A 27,962-nucleotide genomic window follows, 5' to 3' on the forward strand; every position below is an offset into this window, starting at 1 on the left:
GGTTAGATGAGGAGCTTGTTTGGCTGCACTATAAACAGATACAACAGGTGGTTTAAGAGGTGTTACAATGTCAATCACATATACAACCACTTGTCATCACGTGACGGATGTATTGTATTTATACTATGTGAAGATACCGTAGAAACTTCCATTTGCTAAAGAGCGTTTTTTTACAAGCTGTATTGTAAAAAGCTAGTACATTAAGTAAACCTTGAGTTTAGAACAATAACGACATGTCACACACGGAGCAGGACATGAAAAGTTTATCTTTAACATAACCACACAGCATACAAACATTTTTTTTTGAAAATACAATTTTACTCTATAATGTTCATACAACTGCTTTTATTTTTGTTTTTAAATAGGATTTTCACTGTTGAAGGAAGTTAAAACTCAAAAGGCAGACTTCTCTCAGCATTGTACACATACTGGCAGTTAACATGAAAAATAAAAACTAAAGAGAAGTTCAATATACAACACATGATTAAAAAAAAAATTAACACGTCAAGCTCTATATTCTGGCATTCATTCAACAGAAAACTAGAAAACGAAACATTAGAGAGGAAAGTAAAATAACACTGGAGCCCTTTTGGCATTCTCAATCGCAATGCTCCTCTGACATTCTTTGTTTTTATTGTGTTTTGATTTGCTCAGCACCTATAAAATGAAAAACTCAGTCCCTATAGAGTTACGGTACTCTGATCCCTGGCTATTGCTCTCACAGTCTCCCAATTCCCATTTCAAGAAAAGAATCATGGATTAGTGTTTAACTTTGGATCAACTTAAATGTGCAGAAAACCTCAGTGAGCATAAGGTAGTGTTTGTTTTTTGTCTTCTATAAAGCATTGTACAGTCACATTATTTACATATTCAGTATTTTACAGCGCACTCTTTTTACTTTCAGTAGCTTGTGTGGTGCGATTGATGCAGTGCTCTCTCTCCTTCATGGAGCGGGCCCCTTCCTGTCTCCCTGTGCTTCTGTGACTAATCTATCATCCTCAAATTGTATATGGCAGGTATTAACTGTGAGTGGGTGATTCTGAGGGAAAGAAGGGGCCTTTGTGATGAAGTCAGATTAAAGATTCTTGAGAATCAGGGTGTCGGTCAGTTCTTTAACAGACTGTAATACTTCAAAATGCAGAGGTGGAAATGCATAGTGTTTTAGATGTAATGAGTACAACATTTCATCAGGAAAAGTGTTAGCTCTGTTTGTGTGTTACAGTACTGCACCTTTGTGAAATGGTTCACCTGTTTAGAGGGAAGCTGTCGAGAAGTTTGGGTTGGTTATTTTTTGTAGGCACACGGTTGATTTTTAAGGTTGCAGGCAGACATGGAGTGCTGCTTTCGTCGAATGGAAATCAAGAAAATGGCTTCACGTGGCAGTCCATTTCTACCTGCAACAATGTGCAAGGTTTTCTACAGAACACAAAGTTGTGCCTAATACCACACCTTCATGCTCTGGTGAAGGAGGGCATTCAGCTTGTTAGGAGCAAATAATATTGATTTAGTCCCCAATCAACCCCTAAATCATTATACACCAAACACTCACAAAGATCTGACCACCTGTTTGCACAGTTTCTCGGCTGATGTAGGACTTTTTTAGCTGGTCCCCATTTTTTTTTTTTTTTTTCATTTCATCAGATTCTACATTAGCACTTGATTATTTCAAGCTTTGTGAGCGTGGGCCTTAGGTGAACTGGATGTAAGCAACATGACCACAGCTCTATCAGCTGAGTTGCTGCAGTGAAGAGTCACTCTGCCTACAAAGTTCCAGCCAGATCTGCATATAAGCACAGGATGCCAGGCGTATGCCAGGCACAGGATGCCTGACCCAAGACCCACTATTTAACATAGATCTGGACAAGGCCCTGTGTGTTCTTGTGGGCTTACAAGGCTGTGATACATGGGCAGTTTTTGAGGCAATGTTGTGCAGCATTTATTCCCAACTCTTCTGCCTAGTACAGGGGATGTTGCCCATTGGCTAACTAACTAACCTACTGATTTACAATACCGTGAAAATCCCTGCAAACGCCTCTAGGAAGCAGTGCCATCACAGTAAAAGGACAGGGTGATCCTGGGCTAAGGCTCCACCTGCACCACAATACCTGGGTCTAGTTTTTTTTACATTCCAATCTAAAACATCTCCCCACTGCTCAAAGCTTTTATAAATATATTGGATATCATCCCCATTGCCTCAATCAACTGCTTATGGATCAATTTTGGCAGAGTGACACGCTGGTCACTGGTGAGAGTCCAGCAGGGGGCAGGAATGTGAGCGGATGTCGTTGTGTTTATGGATGGCCTGGTCCAAGTCCAGAGACTGTCCATTTACACTGACCTCCATACATCCACTGTAGGGCGCTGACACCAGTGTGGACACCAGAGGAATGTCATCTGAGGGAAAAAAATGACAACATGTGAACAAGCAGAGAACATGACGGATTGTGTGGGTGCCTTAACTGTGACCTAACCACAAGTATGTAAACAGTATTATTCAAAGTGCTGAATCTGTCAGACTCAGCAAACACATTAACCAACACTTGGACCTTTAATCAATATACATGACTATTCTCTTCAAGGCACTGTCTAACAATTTGGCAAAAAACACAAAACCCATTTTATGTTTTCTTTCCAGTTCAGGGAATGTTGGAGTAATTTCTGGCAAAATTATTTATTCAGTGCAGAAGTGACAACTATGGTTTGCTACATACATATATATTTATAGCACAAGTTAACAAAGTAAGCCACTTATGAATTTGCATAACATCATCTTCTCATCGTTCACTGGGTGAGGTAATTTATTGTTGACATGTGTTGGATGTTTTGGAGACTGTACAACACAGTCATTAACAGAACAAAGGAAACTGTGACAGAGTGTTTAGAGAGACTGGGCAGAAAAACCTAAATTTTAGGTTATTCCATTGATCAGCTCAAGAAAACTGGATATAAGAAGGCTTGTGTGGCTTTGCACTTTAAAAAATGTGCAAAATACTTGTTTTGTTTCTGTACATATTCTAGACCACACATTTTTCTTTACAGAAGTAAAATGCATGAATGACCTACAATAATGTGTGTATGTTTGTTAAATGACAAACCTCTAATATACTGAAAAAAGAAAATGTCTGACATTTTCATTTTTCAATGTATGAATCAATTATGACACATTCATTTCCACCTTAGTATAAAATCACTTACTTAGTAACTTGTATATTGTGTAAATAAAAGATAACAAATAAACAACATCCTGCAAAATGTGTATACATGTGTGCCCTCACCAGGGAGGCCTCCTATGAAGGTGCTGGATTGAGACAGGAGGTCAGTAGGAACTTGGGTGTCTTCACTTCGTCCAGGCTGGCCATCGACCAGCAGTAAGGTTTGGTTGCCTGAGATTGTCACCTGGATTTCATGACTCTCACCATCACATAGTGGAGCAGGGGAGCTGGCAATGATGGCATCACCTGCAGATACCAGAACAAACTGAAGGCACACAAAAGGTCAGTTTTTCAAGTCAAACAAACAGTAACAAACTAATTTCAAATACATATGCGGGTTGAGATTTAAAGAGCTCACATCTCGCCATTCATCGGACCCGGGATGATAGTCGGCCAAAGCGATGGAGAGAGGGACTCTGTCCTGGTGCACAAGTACAAACAGCACTCCGATAGCATGCGTTGGACGCAGTTTCAACTGGACGCTCAGGTTCTGTGATTCTGAAGTGTGGAGAACAGAAAGTTAAGAACAGCAAGTCATGAACTTTATCGACAAACAAAACCTGGGCAAACTGTTGACAAAAGTGTAGTGGATGGCGGAAGCCAACTCATAGTTATCCAAACAAATTAAATATTGACTAACTGCTTCAGGAAGAAGAAATTAGGCTAGGTTATGCAAGCCCCCAACATGCTATACATTACACACACACACACACACACACACACACACACTGTACCATAGCTGATGTTGAAGAGAGCAAATCCTGTGCCGGGATAGTATGCTCCAGGATCCTCTGCGCTGAAACACTGCATGTTGTCATTAGACCGAATGGTTTCTTGAATGGAGGTGTCTTCACCTGTCAGCCACCGCCACTCTTTCATACAGCCGTCCAAACGTGGGTTCACCTACAAAATAAATACAATTGAGAAATATGTAAAGAACATTTCCTTTTGTTTTCGAGAAAATACACAATTATGTGCAAATAAACACCTGATTGACGAGGCCATCCTCTCTGAAAGGGACTCCTCCCACTGTGAGGTTGAGTTCATGCATGCCTTTCTTTAGTGTAAACAGATCACCATTTACTGCGATCTTCATGACAGCCTCCCTGTCAATCTTAATCACTAGACTGCGGCCCTGCTCCTCCACCGAGATCTGATGAGAAAATTAGACATTTGAGAAGCTTTCAATGAGCTAATGAAGCTACTGTAGACAGTGCATTACTTTCCATGATGGGCCCCTGCCAGAAACCTCTAACCTTTCTCCACTGGCCGTCATTGACGATGGGTCCGCTGCTGGTGACTCTGCTGACTATGCCATACTTCAGCTGCAGCTCCAGCTTCCCTTGATGCATTGCCAGTACGATCCAGGAACTGTTTAGGTGACCTCCAGCAAAGAAGATCACCCCCTCAGGATCGTAGGTGCGGAAGTCGAATTCTGCTGAAAAGCTAGAAGTGGTGGAGATGGAGGTATGTGCATGTGTGTTTGAATGATTAAGTTAAAATGAAGAGGTAAGGTGGGATACATGTGAAATAAAAGGAAAAAAGAAAAGAGAAGGGAGAGGAAGAGATGGTAGATGAGAAACAGGAAATTCCTTTTAGTGACCAAAATAATTTTATCTTTTACCCGCTCTGATAAAGTGGGTTGCATTTTCATCCCCGCTAATATTAGAAATTATTTTTAGAATTGCTGATATAACTTCACAAAGTGACTATGTATGGTAAAAAACAAGTTCTCCTTTAAGACCTCTGACCAATTTATTCTCAGGGTCAGTCAAGTGGAAGCTTATTGTTTATAAAAAAGTAGTAAACTAATTATTTTATCTTCTAATGCATTTAAAAATCAACAAGCAAGCACAAAGTTAGGTAACATGTTTCAAGTTCAACATTTTTCCTCAGGAAGCATTAGGATATTTTGCTGCAAAAATACTTGCAAACAAGTCTGGCAAAAAGAAGTTGCGATCACTAGACTATTTACATATACACCATTCACTGCTATGATAAAGCGAGCTGGAAGAGGTGTGATCACTCCACTCAATCATTTGTGTGTCTTTCCACTCAGTGTAACTAAGGTTTAAATGTGGGGGAAGTGTGATATGTTTGTCAGGAGACAATCGTTGAGAGTGTTGAAAATTAAGACAGAACAATTTTCTCACCCAGTTTGAATTCTCCTGCGGAAACGCAGCCTCACCACTGGCACACCGCTGAACATGCGGCCCAGGTAAAGAGAACGAGAGTTCCTCTTCAGAGACGGCGACAAACAGGGAGTTATAGGCTGGAAGAGAAAACACAAACAACCACCCGGAGATAACGTATTTTGCCACTTCATGAGAACCATTTCAATTTAAGACTTTAATCACAAAGAACGCAATTTGATATCAGTTTCATGAGCCTAGAAGCCAAATTATGAAAGTATTATGGAAAAAAAATTGAATTCATTGTTACTTTTTTTAGCACCTCCTCAGCAATATAACAATAATTCATAATCACCTGGACAAACAGCAGAAAATGGATGGATGGATTAAAAAATAAAATTGATTAATTCATGTAAGTTTTTTTCTAAAATCGACCCTTGACCATTAAGAGACGATGAGCCTCCTAGGTACCTTAGTCAGCGGTAGCCACAGTGACTTAAGGTGCTGACTGAAACAGAAATTGATTAAACAGGCTCCTGCACACACAGTCCAATCCCACTTTTAGTTTATAGGTGTGTGACATCTCCCAACAACTGGCAATCAGATATAAAAAAAAAATATTTTCAGTTTCATTTTGGATGTACAGATGCTAGAAGTTGCTTACGATTCACATTTTACAATAAAAGTGGAAGCTGAAATCTGAAATGGCTGGTTAATATGCAACAGTTAATGTATTTCACCTTACAGCTCCTGAGGTCCTGGCTCAGCTTCATGCCCTGACGACCATCACAGAAGCAATGGAAACTCCCTGGAGTGTTCAGACACTCCTCAGCACACACACCTGCCATGCACTCATCCACATCTGAGAGGTGACAGAGCAGGTTGAAGAAATTAAAGAGAAGGAGAGATGAAAGTGATGACTGGGGTATAAAGGGTTACAGAGAAGCAGACAGTTCATGAAGTTATCAAAGTCACATCCGTGGTGGGCTTAGTCAAAACACCAACTTTCAAGGATCAAAATAACATCAGTTCCACAAGAATGTATGAAAAAAAAAGAAAGAATCTGATTTCTTTCCCGTCAACATATCAGGGAATGCAAACAACACTTGAGTCAAGTGGTCTTTGACGATGACTGGGCGGTATCTCCCTCCTCCATATATAACCTTACATGGCCATGAGGAGGTTGGCTATAATAAATGTTAATTCTCTGAGGGGGGACACTGAGGTTATGAAAAGTCTGGTTTCCACTGCAGAGCAAAACACAGCACACAAGTGATTAATGACTGAGTGAAGTCTTTGTCCATGTTATGAACAAATCTGATGTTATGATTACTTGATCTTATTGTGTAATCCTATTAAATAACAAGACAAAATTTTTTGGCGTTATCACTGGTGTTCATTCTTGTGAATTAAAGTGTGTGTTGAGCAGTTTTTATGTAATCCCTTACTGTGCACTTTGGAAGGAACATGGGATATAACCTGTTTGACATGTAAGATCAGATTGGTATATTTTGAGCTCTTATTTACAGTCATTGAGCTCCAAGGCTACCGCAAGATTTTGCATGATTTCACAGATGTCATGGGCCTTCAAGTTACGGGATGTGTAAAGCATGATTTGGTCTGATTAAGATAACAAACACTTCTCTAATCTATAAACCTATGGCATGTCTTCTGTGTTTGTAAATTCTGACCAGTGCATTTCAGCTTTTCCTCCTCTGTTTTGCTTTTATGACTCTCTCTGTCCTGACCAAAGTTAAAATCATAAAGACCCTCTGGAAATTACATTATGCATCAAAACAAGGTGAATCACAGTGCCAGTCTGTGTATTTCACTCCTGAAATTAATTTGGAGACAGACTGGACAACAGTTGACAGTGACCTGTCACCTACTTATACAGAATGTCTCCAAATGTCTTTGCATTCCTTTCCTGACCCTGCAACACAGCTGCGTCAAGTCCTGCTGAGGCTGAGGCTGCTCCTCAGTCGCTTCTAATGAAACTATGTCTGTTTGTGTGTGTGTGTGTGTGTGTGTGTGTGTGTGTGTGTGTGTGTGTGTGTGTGTGTGTGTGTGTAAATTTTATTGTGTGTGCGTCCACACTTACCAACACAGCTCTTGGTTTCATTGTCGTAGACATAGCCGATATCACACAAGCAATCATAGCTGCCATTCATATTCTCACACCGTGCTGTTCCACACACACTTGTGTCCTCACACTCATCCACATCTGAAAGACATAAAATGTGGTTAGATGGACACATCAAAGACTGATGGAAATTCAATACCACAAGAAAACCTTAAGTCAACACCTCAGCTGAAAGGACATGATATGCAGAGGTTTTGTTTGTACCTTTACTCATTAGTGTCAAAAAAGACACAAAAAGTAAATTCTGGTCCTGGTTGATTAACCACTTCAATCAAAATTTTCCCAATATTAAAATGAGCTTTAAGAATAGATCAATAGATTATTCCACCCTGCTTTTCAACATCATATACAGTACACAATACATTCAAGCATTTGACTGAAACTCACACTTAACACTGAAATAAATATTTACAACAAAGACACTATTTTTAGAGGCTGCACCATTAAATCAAATGGAAATTTTTAAATGTCTCTATCCTAATTTTATGCACATTTCTCTGTGGAAACCCTAAAACTTTAAATGTCTGTGGGTTTAAACAATTATTGCTTGTGCAACATGAGATTGTAATGTACAGTGTTTTTGCCTTAACTAATGAATTCATTCCTTATGGACTTCCAATCATAATCATGTCACAAGGCAACAACACCCTCATTGGATTACTTTAGTACCCTCAACTGGGTCAAAACTCACACATTCAAAATCCTTGAAAATTAATTGAAAATATTCATATAACAATAACCCATAAAATACAAATTTTAATAGTACTATGTGGATTCAAAATGCAGACTGACTCAAACAGTCAAACAGTGCTATTTGCAGCGACAGTACTGACATGAGTACAGTTGTTAGACTACGTGCATCTATGGTTTGCGGCTTACCATTACACATCTGGCGTCCTACCAACATGTAGCCTTGGTGACAGGAGCAGCGGTAACTGCCCATAGTGTTGTTACACTCATGCTCACACCCTCCATTTTTCTTGCTGCACTCGTCGACATCTGCAAATAGAATGGTAGTACAGTCAACATGAACGCAGGAAAAACATCATCATGGGTTGTGTACCGCATTGGACTATTGGGCTTGTGTTAAGATTTCCCATAGTAATTCGGGATCAGGTTGAATTGAACATAACCAGTTGTGAACATTAAATAGTGGAATTCTGAATAGGCGTGGACCGCATGAATTGTCAGTTTGAAAAGCTCACATAATTATCCTATGAATTTGTACTTTGTTAAACGCCTTATGAATAACTGACACACTATGTCATTGTGGCTGAGTGTTGCAGCTGAGTGTTTAGGAGAAGTGCGGTCGTCAAGTGGAAAAGGCTCAGACCAAGTCAAACTGAATCTGTTTTGGTTTCCTTTCACAGTAAGGTGGCAGGATGAGTCACAGTGGAAATGTGTGGAATGACGGCTGTGCCATAAATCAGAGAAATATGTTTCTTTCTCCCTCACAGTGTGTGTGCATAAATTATGTATGCTTTCCACTTCTGCTTATACACTTAATATTTGTTAAACTTTCTTTCTAAAAGTGGAATCCCTATTTTTTTTCTAGAGGAGATGCAGCCTGTTCACATATCTGTACACAGTAACTAGCTCTGACCTCTAAAGAGACTCATGGATTCCTGTTATGAACTCTATAACCGCAGTTCCCGTACATGCAGTTCATATTGACCTGACACACCATTTATGCATCATTCATAACAGCAGTAGTTGAATAGAATGCATGTGAACAATAACAGTAGCAATTGTAAGATAAAAGTGAAACAAAAACACAGGAAATTCAGTTTTGCCAAGGTCAAATTAATTACAGCTCCACTAAGATGTCCACTGATGAGAAACAATAACATTACTTGACAAATATGGGACAAAAGTGATTCCATCGTTGGATGGGACAGCAGTTGGCTGTCAGAAGCAAGGCCAAACATCTATCCAGAGACCCTTGAAATGACACTGAATGATGGTGCAAAAACTCAACCTCTGCTGAGCTCCAGCTACACACTATGTCTCACTTTCCACATGATGACAGTACCTTTCTCACATCTGGCTCCTGTCCAGCCTGTAAAACAGTGACACAGGAAGTCGCCCTTTTTGTCCTCGCAACGCACCGTACCTCTTTCATTACAGGGAGAAGGAGAGCACTGGTTTGGAATATCTGTGAGGTAAACAAAGACAGACAGACAGACGCAGAGTATAAAGTGTTAATATTGTTTTAAAACTGAGTTTGTACAAACCGGATGAATTCAGTAAGTGTAATTGTAAAGTGATACCAGACAGAGGAAGGGCATCTCTTATGTTCTGCATATCAGGAGTTCAATATAAATAGCCTAATGCTGGCTAAGCTCTTGTGCCAGAGATCCCCTAATTCAGTCCTTCCCAGCATACCTGTCCTGTAGCAAGATCTTATGGATATTGGGACATATATTCAACTATCTGTACATTTCTGTTTGTCCTATTTTTTTATTCAATATTTTTACTTGAGCTCTCTTTCACTGCATGCTTATGTAAGTGAGCAATGTGTAAATCTTTTCTCTCCCTGTACAGTATCCTTTTCCAAGCAGAGAAGTCTGAGTGCTCAACAAGTCTGGGCATGTTAGCTGAAGTTCAGACAGAAAAAGGACAGTGCCTGGAGAAAATGGGGGGAGCAAGAGAGCAAGCTTAGTAAACACATGAAACGCAAAGGTACAACTTTCTAATGAAGCCATTTTTCATTGGATGATAATGGCACAATACAGTACTATGCATATTAATACTACATCACACTTTCAACTGTGAGATGTATTTTTTATGATTATTTATATTATCAGTTTCACATAATATTTCAGAGGTTGGGATTATGTACATTGACAGCAGAGTCACCATAACAATAAATCTAAACTACACACGGGGGCTGGATGTGCCTGTGGATACTCACAACAAATGAAGGGATACTAAGAAAGAGCAAAAGATACTGAATGTAGACCATCAATCATGAAATAAAGACCAGCAATGATCCAGCGATGAGCCCAGTAATTCATCACTTTCATTACCAGTAATCTTCAGAGAACTGACTGTTCTCTAAAAACAAACTACAACACTGAAAAACATTTAAGCTGCAATATCAGGTTACATTTTCATAATGTATTACTCATTCTGTTGTATTGGGCAATCATAAATTGAAAGCAACCTGAAATAGTACATTGATTTGTAGATGATTTATTTGTTAATGATAACTGCATGTGTGCATGAATAGGCTATTTTGTGTCAATTCTGAATAAATACAGGCATCACCTAACTTTTTGTAAATTTGTCATAAATAAGTGGACTTTTACGCACACAAATATTCGTTTGTACACTTAAAAGGATTTCGCTGCTTCAAAATGAGTTACACATTTTTATAAAAAGTTTTTTATGATATGCTGTTTTCATTTAAGTTGAAGGCAGCTCCAACTAACGATTATTTTAAGTACTAATATGACAATTACTTTTTCAGCCATCCAAAGTTTACAGAGCAGCAATGATTCCTGTCAGTCATAGGGAATGCTTACGAAATGCTACAGAATGGGAAAACATTGTGTTATGTTGTGTGTTATGTTGTTAATGATTCTATTTTTCTGCAGAGCAATTCACAAAACACCTGAGTGTTTTGCTGACTGCAAAGGGAATAGAATGGATGAGTGGGAAGAAATGCATCTGCTGTGCTTACAATGACATCAACTTTTGGCACATGCAAATATTAAGCCAAAACTGTAGCTTTCCGTAATGATCCATGTTTGTAACATCCCACATCTTTAATATTATATTAATGGAATTAGTGGAATGTCACGATCTGCTTTGATAAAAGTATACCACGCCAGGGTTCCCACACCTTCTTAAACATCAATTTTAAGGACTTTTTCAGGACTTTCCAGGCCCAATTTCCTCAAATTCAAGGGGAGAAAACAGCACATAGTTTGAGACATGGATTAAGGTTAATTACTGTAACAACATAATTTCTATTTTTGCACAGAATATATATAAATGCAAGCACTATCAATTACACATGTCTATTTCTATCTATTTTCAAAAACTTTCCAGGCCTTGATCCCCCCCCACCCACCCCCAAGATATCAAGGACCCATGGGAACCCTGCCACCCACTCATACACTGCACTTAGACAGGGGACAGATGGGCAGAGATTTGCAGTGAGAAAGAGATAGTGTGCCGACAGATAGATAAAAAAAAAAGGGAAGGGGGGGGCTACAACCACCATATCTTTAAGTTTTACAATGCTGCAGCCCCCTCCCTCCCTCCTCAGCAAAGCCGGGTTGGTCCAGGTCTCTTGTATCCTGATGCAGCAGAAATCCTGTGCTCCAGTCACGTCAGACTTTTTCTCCCACGTCATTGCTCCACTGAGCCAGCTCACGAAGATGCTGGTGCAGTCACGCACAGTGTGTGGTGAGGGAGTATGTGACGACTGAAGGGGTGTGTTACTCATTCACCAATGTGCAGCATCACTGTAGCAAAGTGCTGCAATGTTACTCACAGATACCTGAGCTCACGCACATATAGCACACTCACGTAGTCAGTTACGTGTGTAACACTGCAAAAACTGACCTGGAGTTGACATAAAAATTCTGCACCTTTTCATCATATTTCCTTCTTCTTCCATATTCTACAGAGAGAGAGTGTATGCCTCAGTGTGAGTGTGATGCAGAGCAGTAATACTGCAGTGCAGCCCAACCCCACACTACAACTAGGTGGATGTCTCTGGGTGTAGTAATACTTGCACAGTGAAAGACAGAAAGAAAAAGAAAGGAAGGGTAGGTTTAAAAAGGGCTTTCAAGGACTCTCTAAACCCGTCCACAGACCTACAATCAACACGTAATGTGAAGCTGACGGACAGACAAGAGGAGATAAAACCTACTGTGGACACAAGTGACCAGATCCTGTTTCTTCTTTTCAGAGTCTCCAAACTTGTCCATACAAGCTAGACAGAAACAAAAGTGAAATTAAAATGAACAGATTATAAAGATATAATCTGAAAAGATGGCTGTTATGAGTAGAGATGAATGGTTTTAGTCAGAATGATAACTTACCTAAGTACTTGGGGAAAAAGTAGTCCTAAATCAGGGAGAAGAGAGAGGGATAAAGTTACGTAGGCGTATAAACAAAAATCTAAACAGAACAGGATAATCTAAACAGATGCTTGCAATTAGAAGGGAGGTTTCTGTTAATACTTGACATAATCTAGGATTTGGTTTTGTTTTATGTCTGATCTCTGTGCTCCTATTCATGGCAAAAGTGATTCATAAACAATCATTAATTTCAAGAGTTGCATTGTCCATGTATGTGTGTATGTGTGTGTGTTATATCGGGACAGAGATTTCAGTATTATTAGTCCGTCATCTGTGTGTGTGTGTGTGTGTGTGTGTGTGTGTGTGTGTGTGTGTGTGTGTGTGTGTGTGTGTGTGTGTGTGTGTGTGTGTGTGGGCTCTATCTAATGGGTGCGGCCCTTTGCCAGGGGCTTCCTAAGAATTCTCTGCATTCCTGATAGTGCATCCTTCCCACCTGCTGGCTGCAGTGTTCCTTCACATGTAGGTCAAAATTTAGGGGGATGTACCAATGTAAAGATTGTATCTGGAGGCATAGATACTTTAGAGATCTTATGCTGCACTATGAGCCAGATGCAGGAAGCTGAGGTGAAAAAAGGTGATTTGTAATAATTAGTAATCAGAATAAAGTTTACTGAAGCCAGTCACATGTTACACGGCAAAACCTGATTATAACCCTGATTTGATGGTCAGTCATAGAGCAAGTTTTTGGTTATTATTAAACTTGCGCCCAACAAGTTTATTGACTATTTATCCCCCTTTTAAAATGTTGCCTAACAGATGAGAGACCAGAAACTTGGAGTGATAGCTTTCGTTGCCATGGATAATCATGAGTATCCAGGCAGGAACACCCTACTCTTCCTCTCTCTGCAGAGCCGGAAAGCTGCAGCAGAGGAAAATGCAGAGTCAGAGATGGGCTCTTTGAGAATGAATAATGCAGCTATGAATGAGACTGCAGCTTTGTGTCACGACATGGTACAAAACTACAGGCACACAAACGCTATTCTGCTGGTGATGTGCGTCCAGCTGATTCAAACTCAACTAGAAGGCACGTCACCCAACTTCACCTTTTCCTCTAAACCCAGCTCAACTTTGCTTTAATCCTCCTTCCCTCAGCGTCTATGTCGCTCCACTTGGCTAATCTTACAAATAATCTCTGAATCATTGATTGCCACATTCACTCCCTCTTTGCTAAAATTCACAATGCCAAAATGTAAAAGGTCAAAGTGACTGTTGAAGAGCACAGCATCACCAGCACTATGCTAACAAACACTCCCTGCATGTGCAGTTAAAACTTCATTTGAATCTCTGACTTACAACTCAAGCAGTTAAAATCAAACAAAAACACTGTCAGGATACACTTGTTGCTGATAATTCTTGACAGCTAATATTTTTAAACGGGTTTGGGCAAGAGTCTTTACGATAACTTATCTTACTGAATATCAAACACACACACACACACTGACACATGCAACACACCCCAAACAGATGTCTGTTAAAAGACTTAAAAGTCTGCACTCTCAGCCAGTGAATGAATACACCTCTTGGCTCAATAGCCCATGTTCCACGTTTTCTGACACATCAGGTTATTTATATCTCCGGAGCTGGTCTGCATATCCAGCACATGTATTACATATTCAATAGGCTTATGTATTCACATGGATGGAAAGGCTGATCTGCACATTCGTGAATGGAAACTAATCTGCAGTAAATATTCCTGAGCACACACAGTGCAATGGATTTTGTTTGTTGGTAAACTTAAAACAGAAAAACAGGGTTGGAGCATGTATACTTGCATGTATTAGTGCGGCAATGTGCATTAGTGTGTTGAATGAAACCCATATCTTGCACAGGAAACTGCTCCCAAAGAGACCAATCAGAATCAAAGGACTTTGCTTGCATCATTCCCATGCATTTGTGTATGGAAATGTAAGAGTGGGCATGTGTAGGCATACAGCGATACAGGTGATGAGAAGAGAGATGGAGAAAAGATATCCAGGTGTTACCCATATTTGGCAGGAACCTGAGCCAAGCAGATCTCCAGCAGACGGGGCAAAATTATAGCAAATAGAAGACTGTCTGTGCGAAGGGATAGTGTAGGGATAGCAGCGCCTTCTTTAATACTGTATTTCATAAACTAAAGCTTAGTCACACTGACTCAGTGTCTGTCACAGAAACAAACAAAAAGAGCAGACAACATGCCAAGTCCTTGACATGGGAATATTATGTTGCAGTGATAGCTATCAGCATTCTGGATTTATTGGAGCATAAACACCAGCAGCCCAGATAATGAATCATTAGTCTACTGTCACATTACAGCCATCAATTTTAAGTCAATATGAACATGATGCCAACAACGGACTTTGCAGCTTTATGGTAAATAACAAATACAGGGTTGCAAAAGTTACAGTATATAATCTAATAATGATGATGGTGTTTTAATCATCTTATAATAGTTTTTGGTACTGCGGTGCCTAAGGAGAAGAAGCCTGATATGATGTTATGACAACCATGTTCTATTCTTTGTAGGGGGGTGGGACCTGCATGCAACCTGGACTGCAGAATACCACTTTAAGCGGTGTTTTGGTGCTTTAACTAACTTCTTGTTGATATACTCACAGTCTCCGGGTCGTTTTCAAACACTTCTCTGGCCTCCTCTTTGGTGCACCTTTCCTCCACACACTCCCTCTCCAAGTGTCCCTGCTTCGTCTCCTCGAAAACCTGATTAGCTCTTCTGTGTCTGCTCAGAAACTGGTTTGCCTCTTGAGGAGACAATGAAACTAAAAAAAGAAAATACACTGTGTTAATTACCCTAGAGGAATCAAAGAAGGTCAAAGAACTCAGGAGTTGAGCAATATGTGGTTCCCAAAAAACGAAAATATTGAAGAGAGGTTGCGAAATAGCGCCGTTAGTGACGCTTAATAAATCATCATCAGCCACAACACAAATGTCAAAGGGGACTTAGCGAGCTAGCTAGCCACCTAGCATGTAATTGTTTACTTACTGCTGTCGGACCAGCGGACAACCAGCAGGATTAGCAGAGCTGCCGATGAAAGGGACTTTGTCGGGGTCAGCCGCATTGTTTAACCGCTGTGTCTGCGCCAAGCTTGAGAAACTTTCTCCCGTCCCGTTTCTACTGTCCCCCGCTCAGCCTCTCAATATCTCCCCTCGTCTCTCAATGTCACCGCTGTTTGCACCAAGCCGAGGCTAACGTTAGTGCGAAACACTGCAGGTATTCAGGTACTTCCGACCGTTGGCCGTTAACGTTTTTGATGTTAAATCACTGTCGCCGCGGAGCGTTGCAAGCTAAACTGTCGTGTGTTTCTCCCGCATAACGTTAATAACACGGGCAAGTTAAGCGACCGTCCTCTCTTCTCTGCAGTTCAGCTCATCCCCATTGCAGTCTGTACTTTATTTTCTGACCCTCTTCTCTCGTGTTTTAGCCCTCTCTGGCCGGAATGAGTCCCCAGTCTGCGGAGAAAGACTGCACGCCTCTGAGGGGGAGTTGCTCTGAGAAGTGTAGGCAGGAGTTTGTAATGATGCAGCCTTTCAGACACCTCTCCCCATGGCCGGATCAACTTCAAAAGGTGGGGGCTGGGGCAACAAATTTGTTTTTGGGCCCCCACCATACATGACAGTTATATTGTTTCCCCAGACACTCAGAAACCAGCATGTGATCTAGAGCTGTAGGCCTAATGATGAATCAGACAATGACAAAAAAAAGCCATTATAGTATAAATGCCAAAAATGTACTGATTCCAGCTTCTTAAATGTCCATATTTGCTGGTCTCCCACACATTGTTGGGTTTTTTGTCAGACAAAATGAACCAATTTGAAAATGTTAACTAGGCTTTTAACACACTAAATCAATTGATTAGGCTACTTTAGAAAATAATTGTCAAATGTATCAATAATGAAAGTAATAATTGCATCCTTATTGTTCTCTGATGGTGGATTAATACCTTGCCCGGGGTTTTCTGTGTTAATTACTCAACACAGAGAAAAAAAAGGGAAGCTATTTAAAAAGACACACCTTTACAAAAAACAACCACAATATAAAATAAAAAAAGTTAAGATTTTCAGATTTTAAGAGTACCAGAGACACAGAGACGGATGGATGGACCTGTAATAGTAACAGAAACATTTTATGGTACAGTAGCACTGAGGTGCATAACACAAGAGCATTGAACAAAACAAATTAACAAAATACAAAATGCAACATACTTTTAGAAAATTCAACAATATTTCAGAAGGCAGGAAAGATAAGGACAACAATTCTTCTTTGTGAATGGGCAGCACCAAAGTCAACTAGTAGATTACCTTTTCCAACCCATCTCGTTGTTGCGTTTTGTAAAATGAGTTTTCTAAAATATTGTTGTGTGCAATTTTGAGGTATTTGTTCTTTACTTGAGTAAAGTTTACTCCAGTAACTTTTGATACTTTAAGTATACTATGATAATAATACTTATATTCTTTTTCTTGACAAAAATTTTAATGCAGGATTCTCACTTGTAATGGAATATTTTTAAATGATGGCATTAATATTTTTATATAAGTAAAGCAGTGATTCTTCCTCATCTTCAGAGGAATCAGAGCTGTCATTACACATCTTTCAGGTTAAATTTAAACCCATATAAGTCATTTTTCTTTCAGTTTTGTTTCCCGTAAATCTTCACTGACTGAAAATCGGTTTTCCTGTTCTAACGAACTAATTACTCATAAGTTCAGCCCACATTTTGCTGTTTGCGTTTCACTTGCTTTTCCTCAGTATTCCCATTTCTGCATCTTGGCCATTAGGCCACAGTCTGCCATGTGTTTCTGTTTAATCATACACAAGGTATGAGGTATCAATAAAATTGCATTTGATAGTTTTGTTCCTCCTCATATAGTGAAAAGTCAAGACAAAATGTTAAATGAAAATTGATAAGAGATAATGCGATGTGTCTGAAAGGTTGCTGCATTATAATTGTTTAAAATAATGTCTTAATGTTACTGTAAATGTTAAATAATACAAAAGGGCTATAACAAACAAATTAGTGTAGTGGTATAGTGGAGATCTTCCAAAAAGAAAGAAGAAATCATCAACATCAAGTGATGGTTAGACCTGGGTCGCACAGCTTTGAAAATAATGGCTATGTAACTGCTATATAAGCAGTGCTGGAAAGAGTGGAACATAGTGTTCCTTACATACAGTTGTGCACATGGCACTAAATGAGTTGTCAATGGTTGTCTCATGTCATTGTTATTGACTTGATGCCTGCAACTACAACACTGTCAGTGAATGAGAGACTGACTTTAAGGACTCATATATTGTTTAACAGGCTCAAATACGCAGCATTATCATCATTACATTTGAAACTGTGCACAAATGTACAATGGCTAACAAAGAGCCATTTTAAATACAGAGCCATTACTTTACATGTTTTTCTCTATGAAGACATCTTCCTGTTTGGCTTTGTTTCTGGCAAGAGGGCAGACAAATGCAATATAGAATTTCAACAGTATCAATATAAGGTTGCTTTGATATAGTTTTATTTTAACAAACACAAAACAAACAAAACTGAACAACTACATTTAAGTTATATATTAAAGATACCTTGTTTTATATACAAGACAAATTCTGGACAGAGGACAACCAGGAGATCCCTGAAGATGAGGACAGAAATAGAAGAATGTCAGAAGTTGTACTAGTCTTACATGACCAGCCATAATGAGAGGTGTATACATCTGGCAAAAACCATAGTGGATTCTGGGAACAATGAAATGATAAACCATGTTTCTAAAAGTTACTACACTTCTTCAGGAAGGCAGAGCTCCAATAAGAGATGGTGATTCAATCAAGAACATGCAACAGAATTGGATCGAAAGCCTGGAGGTTCAGCTTTCTCCTCTGTGGTTTTCGCCGCCACAACCGACCGCCACAATGTCAGCTAGCTGTCTCCAGACGTCTGCCTCCACAAGAACCGCACTGAAGACAATTTGTGGATAGTACCATGATTCAACAGCATGGAAAAAGATGCAGGTGGTCTCAAAGCCTGGTCAATTGTGACCATTTGTTTATGTTTCTACACAAACATAATCTCTTGCTCAACGCATGGTATGTGTGCTACAGAGCTCAGCTCTTTTTCAAAGTTTCTTGGAAAGAATTAAAATCATTGCAACAAACTGCTACAACTACATCTTCCAGCCCTCCAGTTTCCTCACTGGCAAGCCAGCTTTCGTTGTGCCATGCTTAAAAAAAAAAAAAAAAAAAAAACTGAACAAAATGCTCCCAGGACACTAGCAATAACACTGTATGGATGAAAAGAATAAGAGAAAGCTTAAAATAAACCCATCAGAGAGAGTCGACAAAAATGACTATAACCATCTACCGCTATCTCCTCTTCTTGTCACTTCTTTCTCATCCTCTTCCTCCCTCCCATCTCCTCTCCTCTATAAATCTCTCTTTCCAAAACATCCCAAGAGATGGCCACTGTGGGACGCTGCCTAGTGTGAGGGCGTTAAAATGTGATGCTGCTGTTAATTAAGGTCAATATGGGTGTGGTGCAGCATGGCTTTCAGGGGCAGATAATGGAGGACAGGAATGAGACTTAATACTGTTATGTTTGCTGAGAGCTTCATCAAAGTCCAGCTGCTGGCCGTTGATAGAGATGTCCATGCAGCCATGGTAAAACGCCGTCACTGGGGTGGAAGGTAATGGGACATCGTCTAGGACAGTCAGTGAGAATGACAATAATGAGAGATGGTGCTATATATAGATAAACCAAGATTATAACATGGTACAAAATAAAAAAATAAAAAAAAGTAAAATAATAACATAAACAACAAACACATTAAGTACAAAATTAGAACAAAGACAGCAAATGTACATTCCCCCTTTGGACTTTAATCTTGTCGTCAGGACAGAGGATAACCTTTTATGAGATGTCTTATGAAATGTCACACTGGTCTAGTGGGACAGCAATTCAGTTTACTGGGGTTTGAAATTGGCCTTCCTAGAATATGACTTCTGACACTCACTGGGAACCATTGAAGAGTGGTTGGCACTGTGGATTACTTTTGGTCAGAACACGGATAATTGTATTTCTGGGCTAGCTGGAGACAAACAAAACTTTGAAAAAGCTGTAACTTTGTTACAATCTCGCAAACTTTACTGAATTCATGTATTCAGTCAGAAATTCTACAACAAATCTATGAGTGTTATTTGTTTAGAGAAAGGTAAAATAACTATTGACAAAGGTTTTAGCAATGCTTGCAGTATGGTTCAATGGTTCTTAGTGGGTCCATCACTTTGGTCCAAACTGAAATATCTCAGTAGCAACTGGGTGGATTGCTGTGAACTTTTGTACAGACATTCATGTCCTGGACTTTTAATCTAGCGCCATCATCTGGTCAAAAATTTTAATTGTCCAATATTTTAGTCTCTGACCAAAATCCAGCAAAAACTAATGATATTCCCATTATCCTGCTGTCCTAGCTGTACTTTTGTGTTTAGTGCTAATCAGCAAATGCTATAATGCTAAATGAGGAAGTGGCAATGGTAAACATTATACCTGCATGTTAGGATTGTCACAGTGAGTATGTTAGCATGCTGACATTACCATTTAGATACAGCCTCACAGAGGCTGTAGACTCTTATGGAGGAGACTCGCTGAAAGCGAACAAATCGTGCAAATTCGCCTCCGCCATTTCTCTCTTGGAGCAGTGGGTGTGTCAACGCTTGCAAACAACCATTCACTGTCTGAGAAAACCAGACTTCTATTCATGTTTTTGGAGTACTTAAACAAACCTGAAAATCTACTTTCAGTAGAGAGCAGCTTTCAGTCTTGCTCTTGGAGCATAATCAAGAAGATACTCCATTTACATTTGCTTTGAAACTGTTTTCCAGTGTAAGAAAGTCTTGGAGAAAGCTCTTACACATTGGCCACATAGGCCTGATCGTGGTGACCATATGTGGCTAATACATTTGTTCATAGTTATCATCAAAGCATTACTTTTGTACTTTGTTACTTGTATTTGCTGCTTTGACTAACCTGGGATCCCACCAATATATGTACTGATGGGGTTCTGCATGGTGGTGTTGAGGCGCTTCAGTGCCTCCTGCAGATCGTCAGATTTCATGTAGGTAACGGCTGAGGAGTTGGCTGAGATTTGGATTTCTGTAGGAGTCACATTCAGCTGCAGTGTCAGCCGATCAGGGTAACACAGCATCAGTGAGTCCAGCCTCGCCACGGAGACGCCGTCCAGGAACACTTGCAAATTCTGGGAGCATGGAGGACGATAGCATGGCAAAGTTTCATGTGCATTTTTGCATGTATATGTGTGAAGAAATGCAGAGATACATATGGGCTTATTTTTAACAAACGTGTGATTGAACTCACAGCATCATCACCTCCCGATGTCACCACAGCGACCGACAGCGGGACTGTGGTGTTGTCGACAAGAGCAAAGAGGACACCTGTGCCAGTTGATGGACGTATATTCATCTTTACATCCACATTCCAGCTCCCAGAATCACCTAGTTAAACACATCCATAAACACAGGGAAACACAAATACAAACTTGTGTTACTTCGTTCGGCTGGAAAGTTAGAAACTAGGTAAATTTCCTAGTTTTTTTTATCAGAACCAAAGAGCCCATGTTGTAGGTTTACTCAACTCAAATATCTTATATTCTCAAAATCCCATGGTTACAACTCTAAAGAAAGTCTGTCTAAATTCCTGAGAGGTTCTGTCAAGAAATGATGTGGAATTAATGGAACATACATGTTGTAACAGCGACAATGGGACCTACCACATATGTTTACTTTGTACCTGTGCAGGTCTGTACTACTACATGAAATAGGTCTTCATTTAAAAAGTGGAGTTTTTCCTGTGTGGAATGATATGCTCCTTTGTTCATGCGTTTCCTTCGGGTGTTTCAGTTTCTTCCCAGCCCAACACACTGGCATGTTAGTCACATACCTTTAAACCAAAGCACCGTGCTCAAAGCTACATTTGATCCTACAGCACTGCGCTGCGGCTGCTCAATGCTCTTAATGAGTTATGATGGACCTAATGCAGAGGCCAAATTTCCCCACAGGGATTAATAAAGTATAACTTAACTTACTCACTGTAGTCAATGTTGAAGTGCGCCAGTCCCCCCCCGGTGAAGAAAGATCCTCGTTCCACATACACAAAGCAATGTTTACTCGTCTTCTCCTGGATGACCTCCTTGACCCCAGATGCACCCTGATTCATCAAGTTCCAGCCTCGGATGCAGCCATCAAGTCGAGGGTTGATCTGACAGACGGACGGAAACAGAGTACAGCAGTATGGATTTCTGCTCTTAAGTATAGTCAACCAATGTAAATACCCAAACACTTGCTTCATATTGTTGTTATTTATTTAAGTCCTGTTGTGGCAAGGAAACAGAATCCAATGTCTGCCGAGTGATTTAGTTGTATGTGTTAACTGTCAGATAACCATCTTACAGGTTTGATGATGTTGTCAGTGCGGTTGGGCAGACCAGCGATGTAGACCTTGGTCTCCAGTTTGCCATTTACTGAAGTAAAGAGACTCTCTGGGCTGTTGATGCTCATCACAGCTTCCTTGCTGATCTTCACACTGATGCTGCTCTCCAGTTCATCCACAGAGATCTGCATGTTACACATGATACCACGGTAACTTTTACAACATTGTACTCGGCACAGTTAAGCACCAGAGCGCACAATTACCCTTAACACAATCCACCTTTCATCAGTTCGGTTTATCAATTAGCACTTCAGCTACTGCTACTGTGTATCAGCCATAGGGGAGCAAACGGAGTACATGTAGGGAATAACTGGACTACAGCTCTTTCTCACCACATGCCACTGTCCATCATTTATGGCTTTTCCTCCGCTGGTGACCTTGAATGTGTGCTGGTTTTTGAACTGGACTTCAATGCGACCGCCCCTTAGTCCCAACATGAACCACGAGTCCTGTGAGGACTCAGCATACAGAACAACTCCCTCAGGGTCAAATGTGCGGAAGTCAAACTCTGCTGCAAACCTAACAACGGCAGGAGACAGAAATACAAGTTGTCACCGTAATCTGACTATAATTATGTTCAAATGTAAATAGTATTGTCTATATAAATACTTTTGCATGTTTTCACAAAAAAAAAAAACATGTACACTTCACACCACTAAAATCCAGTATGGAATGAAAATCAGCTTCTGGAGGTATAAACTAGTTTGAAAACAATATCATGTACTTTTGTCACTATCAAAATAACATATTTGTTTCAACCACATCTTACGATTCATCCAACAATTCTGGAAAAAAATGTGTGTGTGTGATAAACACATACTTTGTGTTCTCTGGCAGACGGAAACGCAGATAGATGACAGGTAGGCCTGCAAACTGCTCCCCCAGGTACAGCATCTCAGAGTGTTTGTGGTCATACAGGTCCACACAAGCAGGGATTCTTTCACAATATCGTTCATCCTCCGCCAAACGAAGACCCTCACGACCATCACAGTAGCATGCATAGCTGCCCACTGTGTTTATACAAGTGCCATCGCACACATTGAACTCGCACTCATCCACATCTGCAGCATCAGGAGAAGAAACATTTAGAGGGCAGTGATCTGTGGTTCAGTGTCTGTGGTAGCTTTTTGATGGAAGGTGTGTGATTACAATACGTGTACCATCAGTGGGAAGATATGGTTGAATGTAGTTAGTTTTGTCACCTGTCAGACTCCAGGAGGTAATAAATTGAGGTCTCACCGTTGCAGGTTTTGGAAGTGAAGTTATATTTAAACCCCAGTGGACACTGGCACTTGTACATGCCAGGACTGTTGACACATTTAGCCGGTGCTTCACAGATTCTTGGGTACAGGAGGCATTCATCAATATCTGGAAAACAGTGAATCAAAAGTGACAATGAGCAAATGGTTTTGTAAGAATTTGTACTATGAACGGTCTGATTAGAAAAAAAAAGGCTAATAAACTATATTGGGTTGATTGCAAATGTAATTTTGGTACATGGATGAAAATATTAAATGTGAGAGAAATTACAATAACTACAATACTTATACTCCATGTTTCAAATAATTAAAATAATTAACAGATCAATATAAAATAATCGATAGCTGAATGGTTAGGGCACATGCCACATGCGCTCAAATGCCCTGAGCTGCAAGTCCCTGGTTTGACAACCAGCCAGCCGGACCATTTGCTACGTGTCATTCCCCTACTCTCTCCCTGCATTTCCTTTCTGTCTCCACTTCCGCTCTGTAAAAAACACAGACAATGCCCTTAATAGTAACTTGTATATGTATGTATATATATATATATATATATATTTATATATACAAGCTCAAACATCAAAAAAATCCCATAATTTGGGTTTTGTATTGATGGACTATGTGCAAAATCAGCTGTAAATCTCCACAGCCTATTAAAAAAAAGAAAAATAGAGAAAGCAAATTTACCAAACTGACTCAGTCCATGTTTGTGAAGACTTTGAACTATCAAAGATAAACACTGACTGAGCTGCCAAGACAAAATAGGACAGAGAGAAATATGCAGAATAACAAGCATCTAAAAACTACGAGACTGCTGGTCTGTTCGCAGCAAAGGGGAAGAACCATCTTTTTAGATGTTATGAGCTTTTTCTCATTCTGTTACATAAGAGGTCAACTCTGATCAGCTTTAGAAATAACAAATGGTGCAGGCCCAGAGGACGACAGCTGGTAGAACAGAGTTTTTGTTATGAAGTGTGCAGGGCTCCACCATTCATATTAGTACATATGAAGGAAGTCATCAAAAAGAAAAACACACAGTGTAGAAACATCCGTGTTTTCTCAGCTGCTTAGTAGCACTATATGTTCCCCTACTATAGGGACAGTAATGCAGCCAGATGGTCTTCATATATGTGACCTAAGTCATTAATACACAGAGGAAGAACATTAAATTGTACTTTTCTGTCTTTTGGTGGTTTTGAAATTAATTCAACTTTGACATTGTTGCAGTGCATCTGCACAAATTGAAATTGACATGAATGAGGCCTTACCCACACAGTCGATTTTGTTATTGATGAAGAAGCCCTCTTCACACATGCAGTGGAAACTACCGGGGACGTTGTAACATTTTTGGTTACATCCCGCTGGAAAGTCTGGATCTGAACACTCATTGATGTCTGCCCAGTCAACACATCACACAACAACATGTATCAGCATCTGGTTCAATCATTTTTAAACAGTTCAATTAATCAGCTTGAAAGTTGAATTAAGTCTAATTTTAAGTATGAAATATTAATACAGGATATTTAAGCTAAACTAAAACATGTAAAATTTCAAATTATGTATCAGCACTCACCGTCCTCACAGCGTGGCCCCTTCCAGCCGGGCTTACACACACACGTGAAGGAGGCCTGGCCATCCACGCAGCGCTCTGAACCCTCCTTGTAGCATGGATACGGTGTACACTGGTTACTGATCTCTGCCATGCAACAAACAGGTTTAGATGTTGATGAAAGCCTTTGAAAGCATAAACTGACAGAAAAGTACAAACATCGTCACTTAAACAGCCTCGGTAAAGCTCCTCACCTGTCACACAGGTGCGAAGGTCTGAGGGGATAGCAGAATCCAAGTTCTGGTTGTTAATGCCGACACGGTGTGAACCCAGACACACTGCAACAAAGAGTGGTCTTTATCAGGGTAGGGAAACAAAGATTATACCACAACATATCACATGATCAATTTCTATAAACTTACCAACATATTTGGGATAGAAGTATTCCTGGGAAAAAACACAATAAACAGATGAAGATTCAACAAGATTTTAAAATACACATTTGACAATAAGAACAAGACGATAAAGAAAGAAAAGTGTGTGCTGAAAGTGATATTACATCCAGCTATGCTCCAAATCAATACACCAACATTTTAAGTTTACTTTCTTTTTCTAAATTTTTCTGGAAGAAAATTAAATGTTTGAAAGAAATAGCATCTGATCTATAGCTGAAATGATTATTTAATTGAAAGAAAACTTTTAGATATTAGTGCAAAGGTGCAGAACATTCTCTTCAAATGAGGAAATTTGCTTTTTTAGTCCTCTGTACTAAGATACATTTAGATTTTGGAGTGTGTGTCAGACAAAATAAGACATCTGAAGTCTGGTCTGATCTGAGTCCAGATCTGGAATACTGTGATTGGCATTTTTAATAATTTCTTGACAAGTTATAGACTAAACTTTGATTAATTAATCAAGAAAATGATCTAATTGTTGCATTAGTCTGATCTCTGGCTTGCAATTTTCTTTCATTCTCCCTGTTTTCACTTCTTCTTTCTCATGCACCATCCCAATTTAGAAGAGAATTGCCATGGCTATTCCACTTCATTCACTATTGGATTTGTATAAAAATCAGAAATGTAGTCAGCGTTGAGGAGGTCTGGAGGTCAGGGGTCACTACTCCTCTTACCGTTTCCGGCTGGTTCTCAAAGATCTCCCTGGCCTCCTCCTTGTTGCACAGCTCCTCGATGCACTCTCTCTCCAGGTTGCCCTTCTTGCTCTCCTCAAACAGAGAGTTGGCTCTTTTGTGCCTGCTCAGGAACTGGGTGGCTGTGCTCTGGCTCAGGACTGCGACAGACATGGAAACACAAACACACTCAATTAAATATAGTGTGTAATGTTATATTTCCATTGTCAGTGTTGCTTGAATGCTTACAACAATCAGGACTCAACAAGCCTATTAGAGTGTAAGTTACCCTGTGTGATACTCTCACATGTGTGTTTAATACAAGCTACATTAGAAGAACACATGACTGATCCCAGCAGGAATTTAACTCTCTGTTTCCTCATGACAGATGGCTGATGTGGCTGGTGCCTGCATGGACAAAGTGGACAACCTAATTACTCTTCTATGAATTGGCCTGGAAAAAAATGTCATTGCGAAACCATTATTTCCCAGAAATGACCCCTAGTTGTTGTAACAAGCAGCACGTTGTCCAAGCATTGTTTCACGGGGTAGAGAGGAGTCATGACCCCTGCACATACTCTGTTCCCCGTTTGCTGCTCTCATGTTAAACAAAGTTTTAAACATTTCCCAAATGCTCACATTCGGTTCCCAAAAGCTGAAAGACGCTGCTCGTTTCAAACTGGGGCAATGACACCGAAAACGGGCTATTCCCGAGAATTACTTTAACAAGGCAGAGTTAAACATGTAAAACCGCAAAATCCAAACACTTACATCGATAAGCATCGACGAGCGTCACAAGAAACACGAGACAAGCCAAGGATTCCCCAAGTGCCCGTTTCTTTCTCCACATAGTCGAGCCGTTCTTCCTGCTAGGCCACGGTTTGGCTCTGGGTACAGACTGGGCTGAGTGCAGGTCCGTGTGGGGAAAAAAAAAACTTTATTCTTCCCGAAAGTGTTTTCGTAGGGAGAGAGAGAGAGAGGGAGAGAGGGGGAGAGAGGGGGGAGAAGTGGAGGAGGCTGCCAGGGGAGCAGATACAGAGGGGTGTGAGGGGACGCAGCTAGGGAGCGCTGCTATCACGGTCACGCACTCTGCCATGTTGCTGCTTTGAGGGGCTGCAGGTGGTGGTCGAAGGGACTCATGCAGAAACATTTCTGAAAACAACGTGAGGTCAAAGGAGCACAAAAAGGATTTCTGTCCACGGTGGAGATTTATTAAGTACTCGGTCTGGTTTTGTGTTTCTCAGTTGTATTTAAACTTAAACTTGTTGCTACCAACAATTTCCTGAACCTAGTAAAACCGCACATGAAGGCACCACCAGTGCTATAACCCCATGGGCGGATTAAGGGGAATGGGCCCCTGGGCAGAGACAGGTAAAAGCCCCCGCAATACCCCCAGACTGAAAGAAACATGTCTATGGTTATATTCTGTCTCTTTGTTGTTTTGCTTGTCTATAGTCGTCGCTTTGTGTCTTAGTGGTCATTGATAATGCATACAGTATCCACCCTTAAAAAATTGTTAGGCTGATATGTTAGCCAGCAATTCATAGCGGAAATAAGTTGCTTAATTGATTGGTTAATTGACAAAAAATATTTTGTTTATTGATTGATCGCGCTGGTAATTTCTTAAGAAGAACAAGTAGGAAAAAATCCTACACATTCTCAGGTTACTGCTTTTCCTTGTCATGTAAGATAAAGACCTTTGGGTTTTGGACTTTTTCTCAGACAAAATAATTGCAGATTAATGAATAATAATAATAATTGTTAGTTGTATGAAACATGAAACATTTGCCAAGCTACTTAGCTATTTACACGTCTAGCACAAGCTAATATGAGAAGCCTTTAGAGTTGTTTTTTGGTGCAAGTCCAATATTCACTTTTCACTCTCTGCTGTTTGCTTAGCTTACATATGGGGAAATAGATCAGAGCGTAGGCTTTATTCAACCATATTATCTACACA

General features: G+C 40.0%; 2 protein-coding genes across 3 annotated transcripts; both read right to left on the reverse strand.

The window, feature by feature from the left end:
- Positions 1-248: 248 nt before the first annotated feature.
- Positions 249-16,095, reverse strand: gas6 (growth arrest-specific 6). Its single transcript, XM_056377998.1, has 15 exons — positions 15,564-16,095; positions 15,179-15,339; positions 12,545-12,569; positions 12,373-12,435; positions 9,520-9,642; positions 8,367-8,486; positions 7,446-7,568; positions 6,085-6,206; positions 5,366-5,484; positions 4,469-4,658; positions 4,201-4,365; positions 3,947-4,115; positions 3,571-3,710; positions 3,276-3,477; positions 249-2,394 (listed from the first exon to the last, which is right to left on the reverse strand). Exons 1-15 carry the CDS (start codon positions 15,637-15,639, stop codon positions 2,240-2,242), a joined length of 1,953 nt encoding a protein of 650 aa, XP_056233973.1. The 5' UTR covers positions 15,640-16,095; the 3' UTR covers positions 249-2,239.
- Positions 16,096-18,069: 1,974 nt separating this feature from the next.
- On the reverse strand, positions 18,070-26,973 carry pros1 (protein S). 2 transcript variants are annotated; one of them, XM_056363383.1, is made up of 14 exons: positions 26,777-26,955; positions 26,009-26,166; positions 25,302-25,326; positions 25,134-25,217; positions 24,904-25,026; positions 24,599-24,724; positions 23,311-23,439; positions 22,892-23,132; positions 22,404-22,590; positions 22,032-22,196; positions 21,672-21,840; positions 20,941-21,077; positions 20,593-20,821; positions 18,070-19,267 (listed from the first exon to the last, which is right to left on the reverse strand). In XM_056363383.1, the coding sequence occupies exons 1-14, from the start codon at positions 26,853-26,855 to the stop codon at positions 19,089-19,091; spliced, it is 2,031 nt and encodes a 676-aa protein (XP_056219358.1). In that variant the 5' UTR covers positions 26,856-26,955; the 3' UTR covers positions 18,070-19,088. The 2 variants fall into 2 exon arrangements, with proteins under 2 accessions (XP_056219358.1, XP_056219436.1); XM_056363461.1 differs by lacking the exons at positions 18,070-19,267; positions 20,593-20,821 and having other exon boundaries at positions 20,944-21,077; positions 21,668-21,840; positions 26,777-26,973.
- Positions 26,974-27,962: the final 989 nt, after the last annotated feature.

The sequence above is a fragment of the Seriola aureovittata genome, chromosome 1 (genome assembly GCF_021018895.1).
Source record: "Seriola aureovittata isolate HTS-2021-v1 ecotype China chromosome 1, ASM2101889v1, whole genome shotgun sequence".
NCBI classification, from domain to species: Eukaryota; Metazoa; Chordata; class Actinopteri; order Carangiformes; family Carangidae; genus Seriola; species Seriola aureovittata.

What these genes read in the sequence shown, in the direction of transcription:
- gas6 (XM_056377998.1), bottom strand. Translation starts at nt 15,639, where the DNA reads ATGCGGCTGACCCCGACAAAGTCCCTTTCATCGGCAGCTCTGCTAATC. An exon ending in TTGAAAACGACCCGGAGACT is followed by an intron (nt 12,570 to 15,178) that starts GTGAGTATATCA and finishes TCCCTGATTTAG; the next exon opens with GACTACTTTTTCCCCAAGTA. An exon ending in AGGACCTCAGGAGCTGTAAG is followed by an intron (nt 5,485 to 6,084) that starts GTGAAATACATT and finishes TTTCTCTTCCAG; the next exon opens with CCTATAACTCCCTGTTTGTC.
- pros1 (XM_056363383.1), bottom strand. Translation starts at nt 26,855, where the DNA reads ATGTGGAGAAAGAAACGGGCACTTGGGGAATCCTTGGCTTGTCTCGTG. An exon ending in ATGATGGACAGTGGCATGTG is followed by an intron (nt 22,197 to 22,403) that starts GTGAGAAAGAGC and finishes TGTAACATGCAG; the next exon opens with ATCTCTGTGGATGAACTGGA. An exon ending in GCACTTCAACATTGACTACA is followed by an intron (nt 21,078 to 21,671) that starts GTGAGTAAGTTA and finishes GTGTTTAACTAG; the next exon opens with GTGATTCTGGGAGCTGGAAT.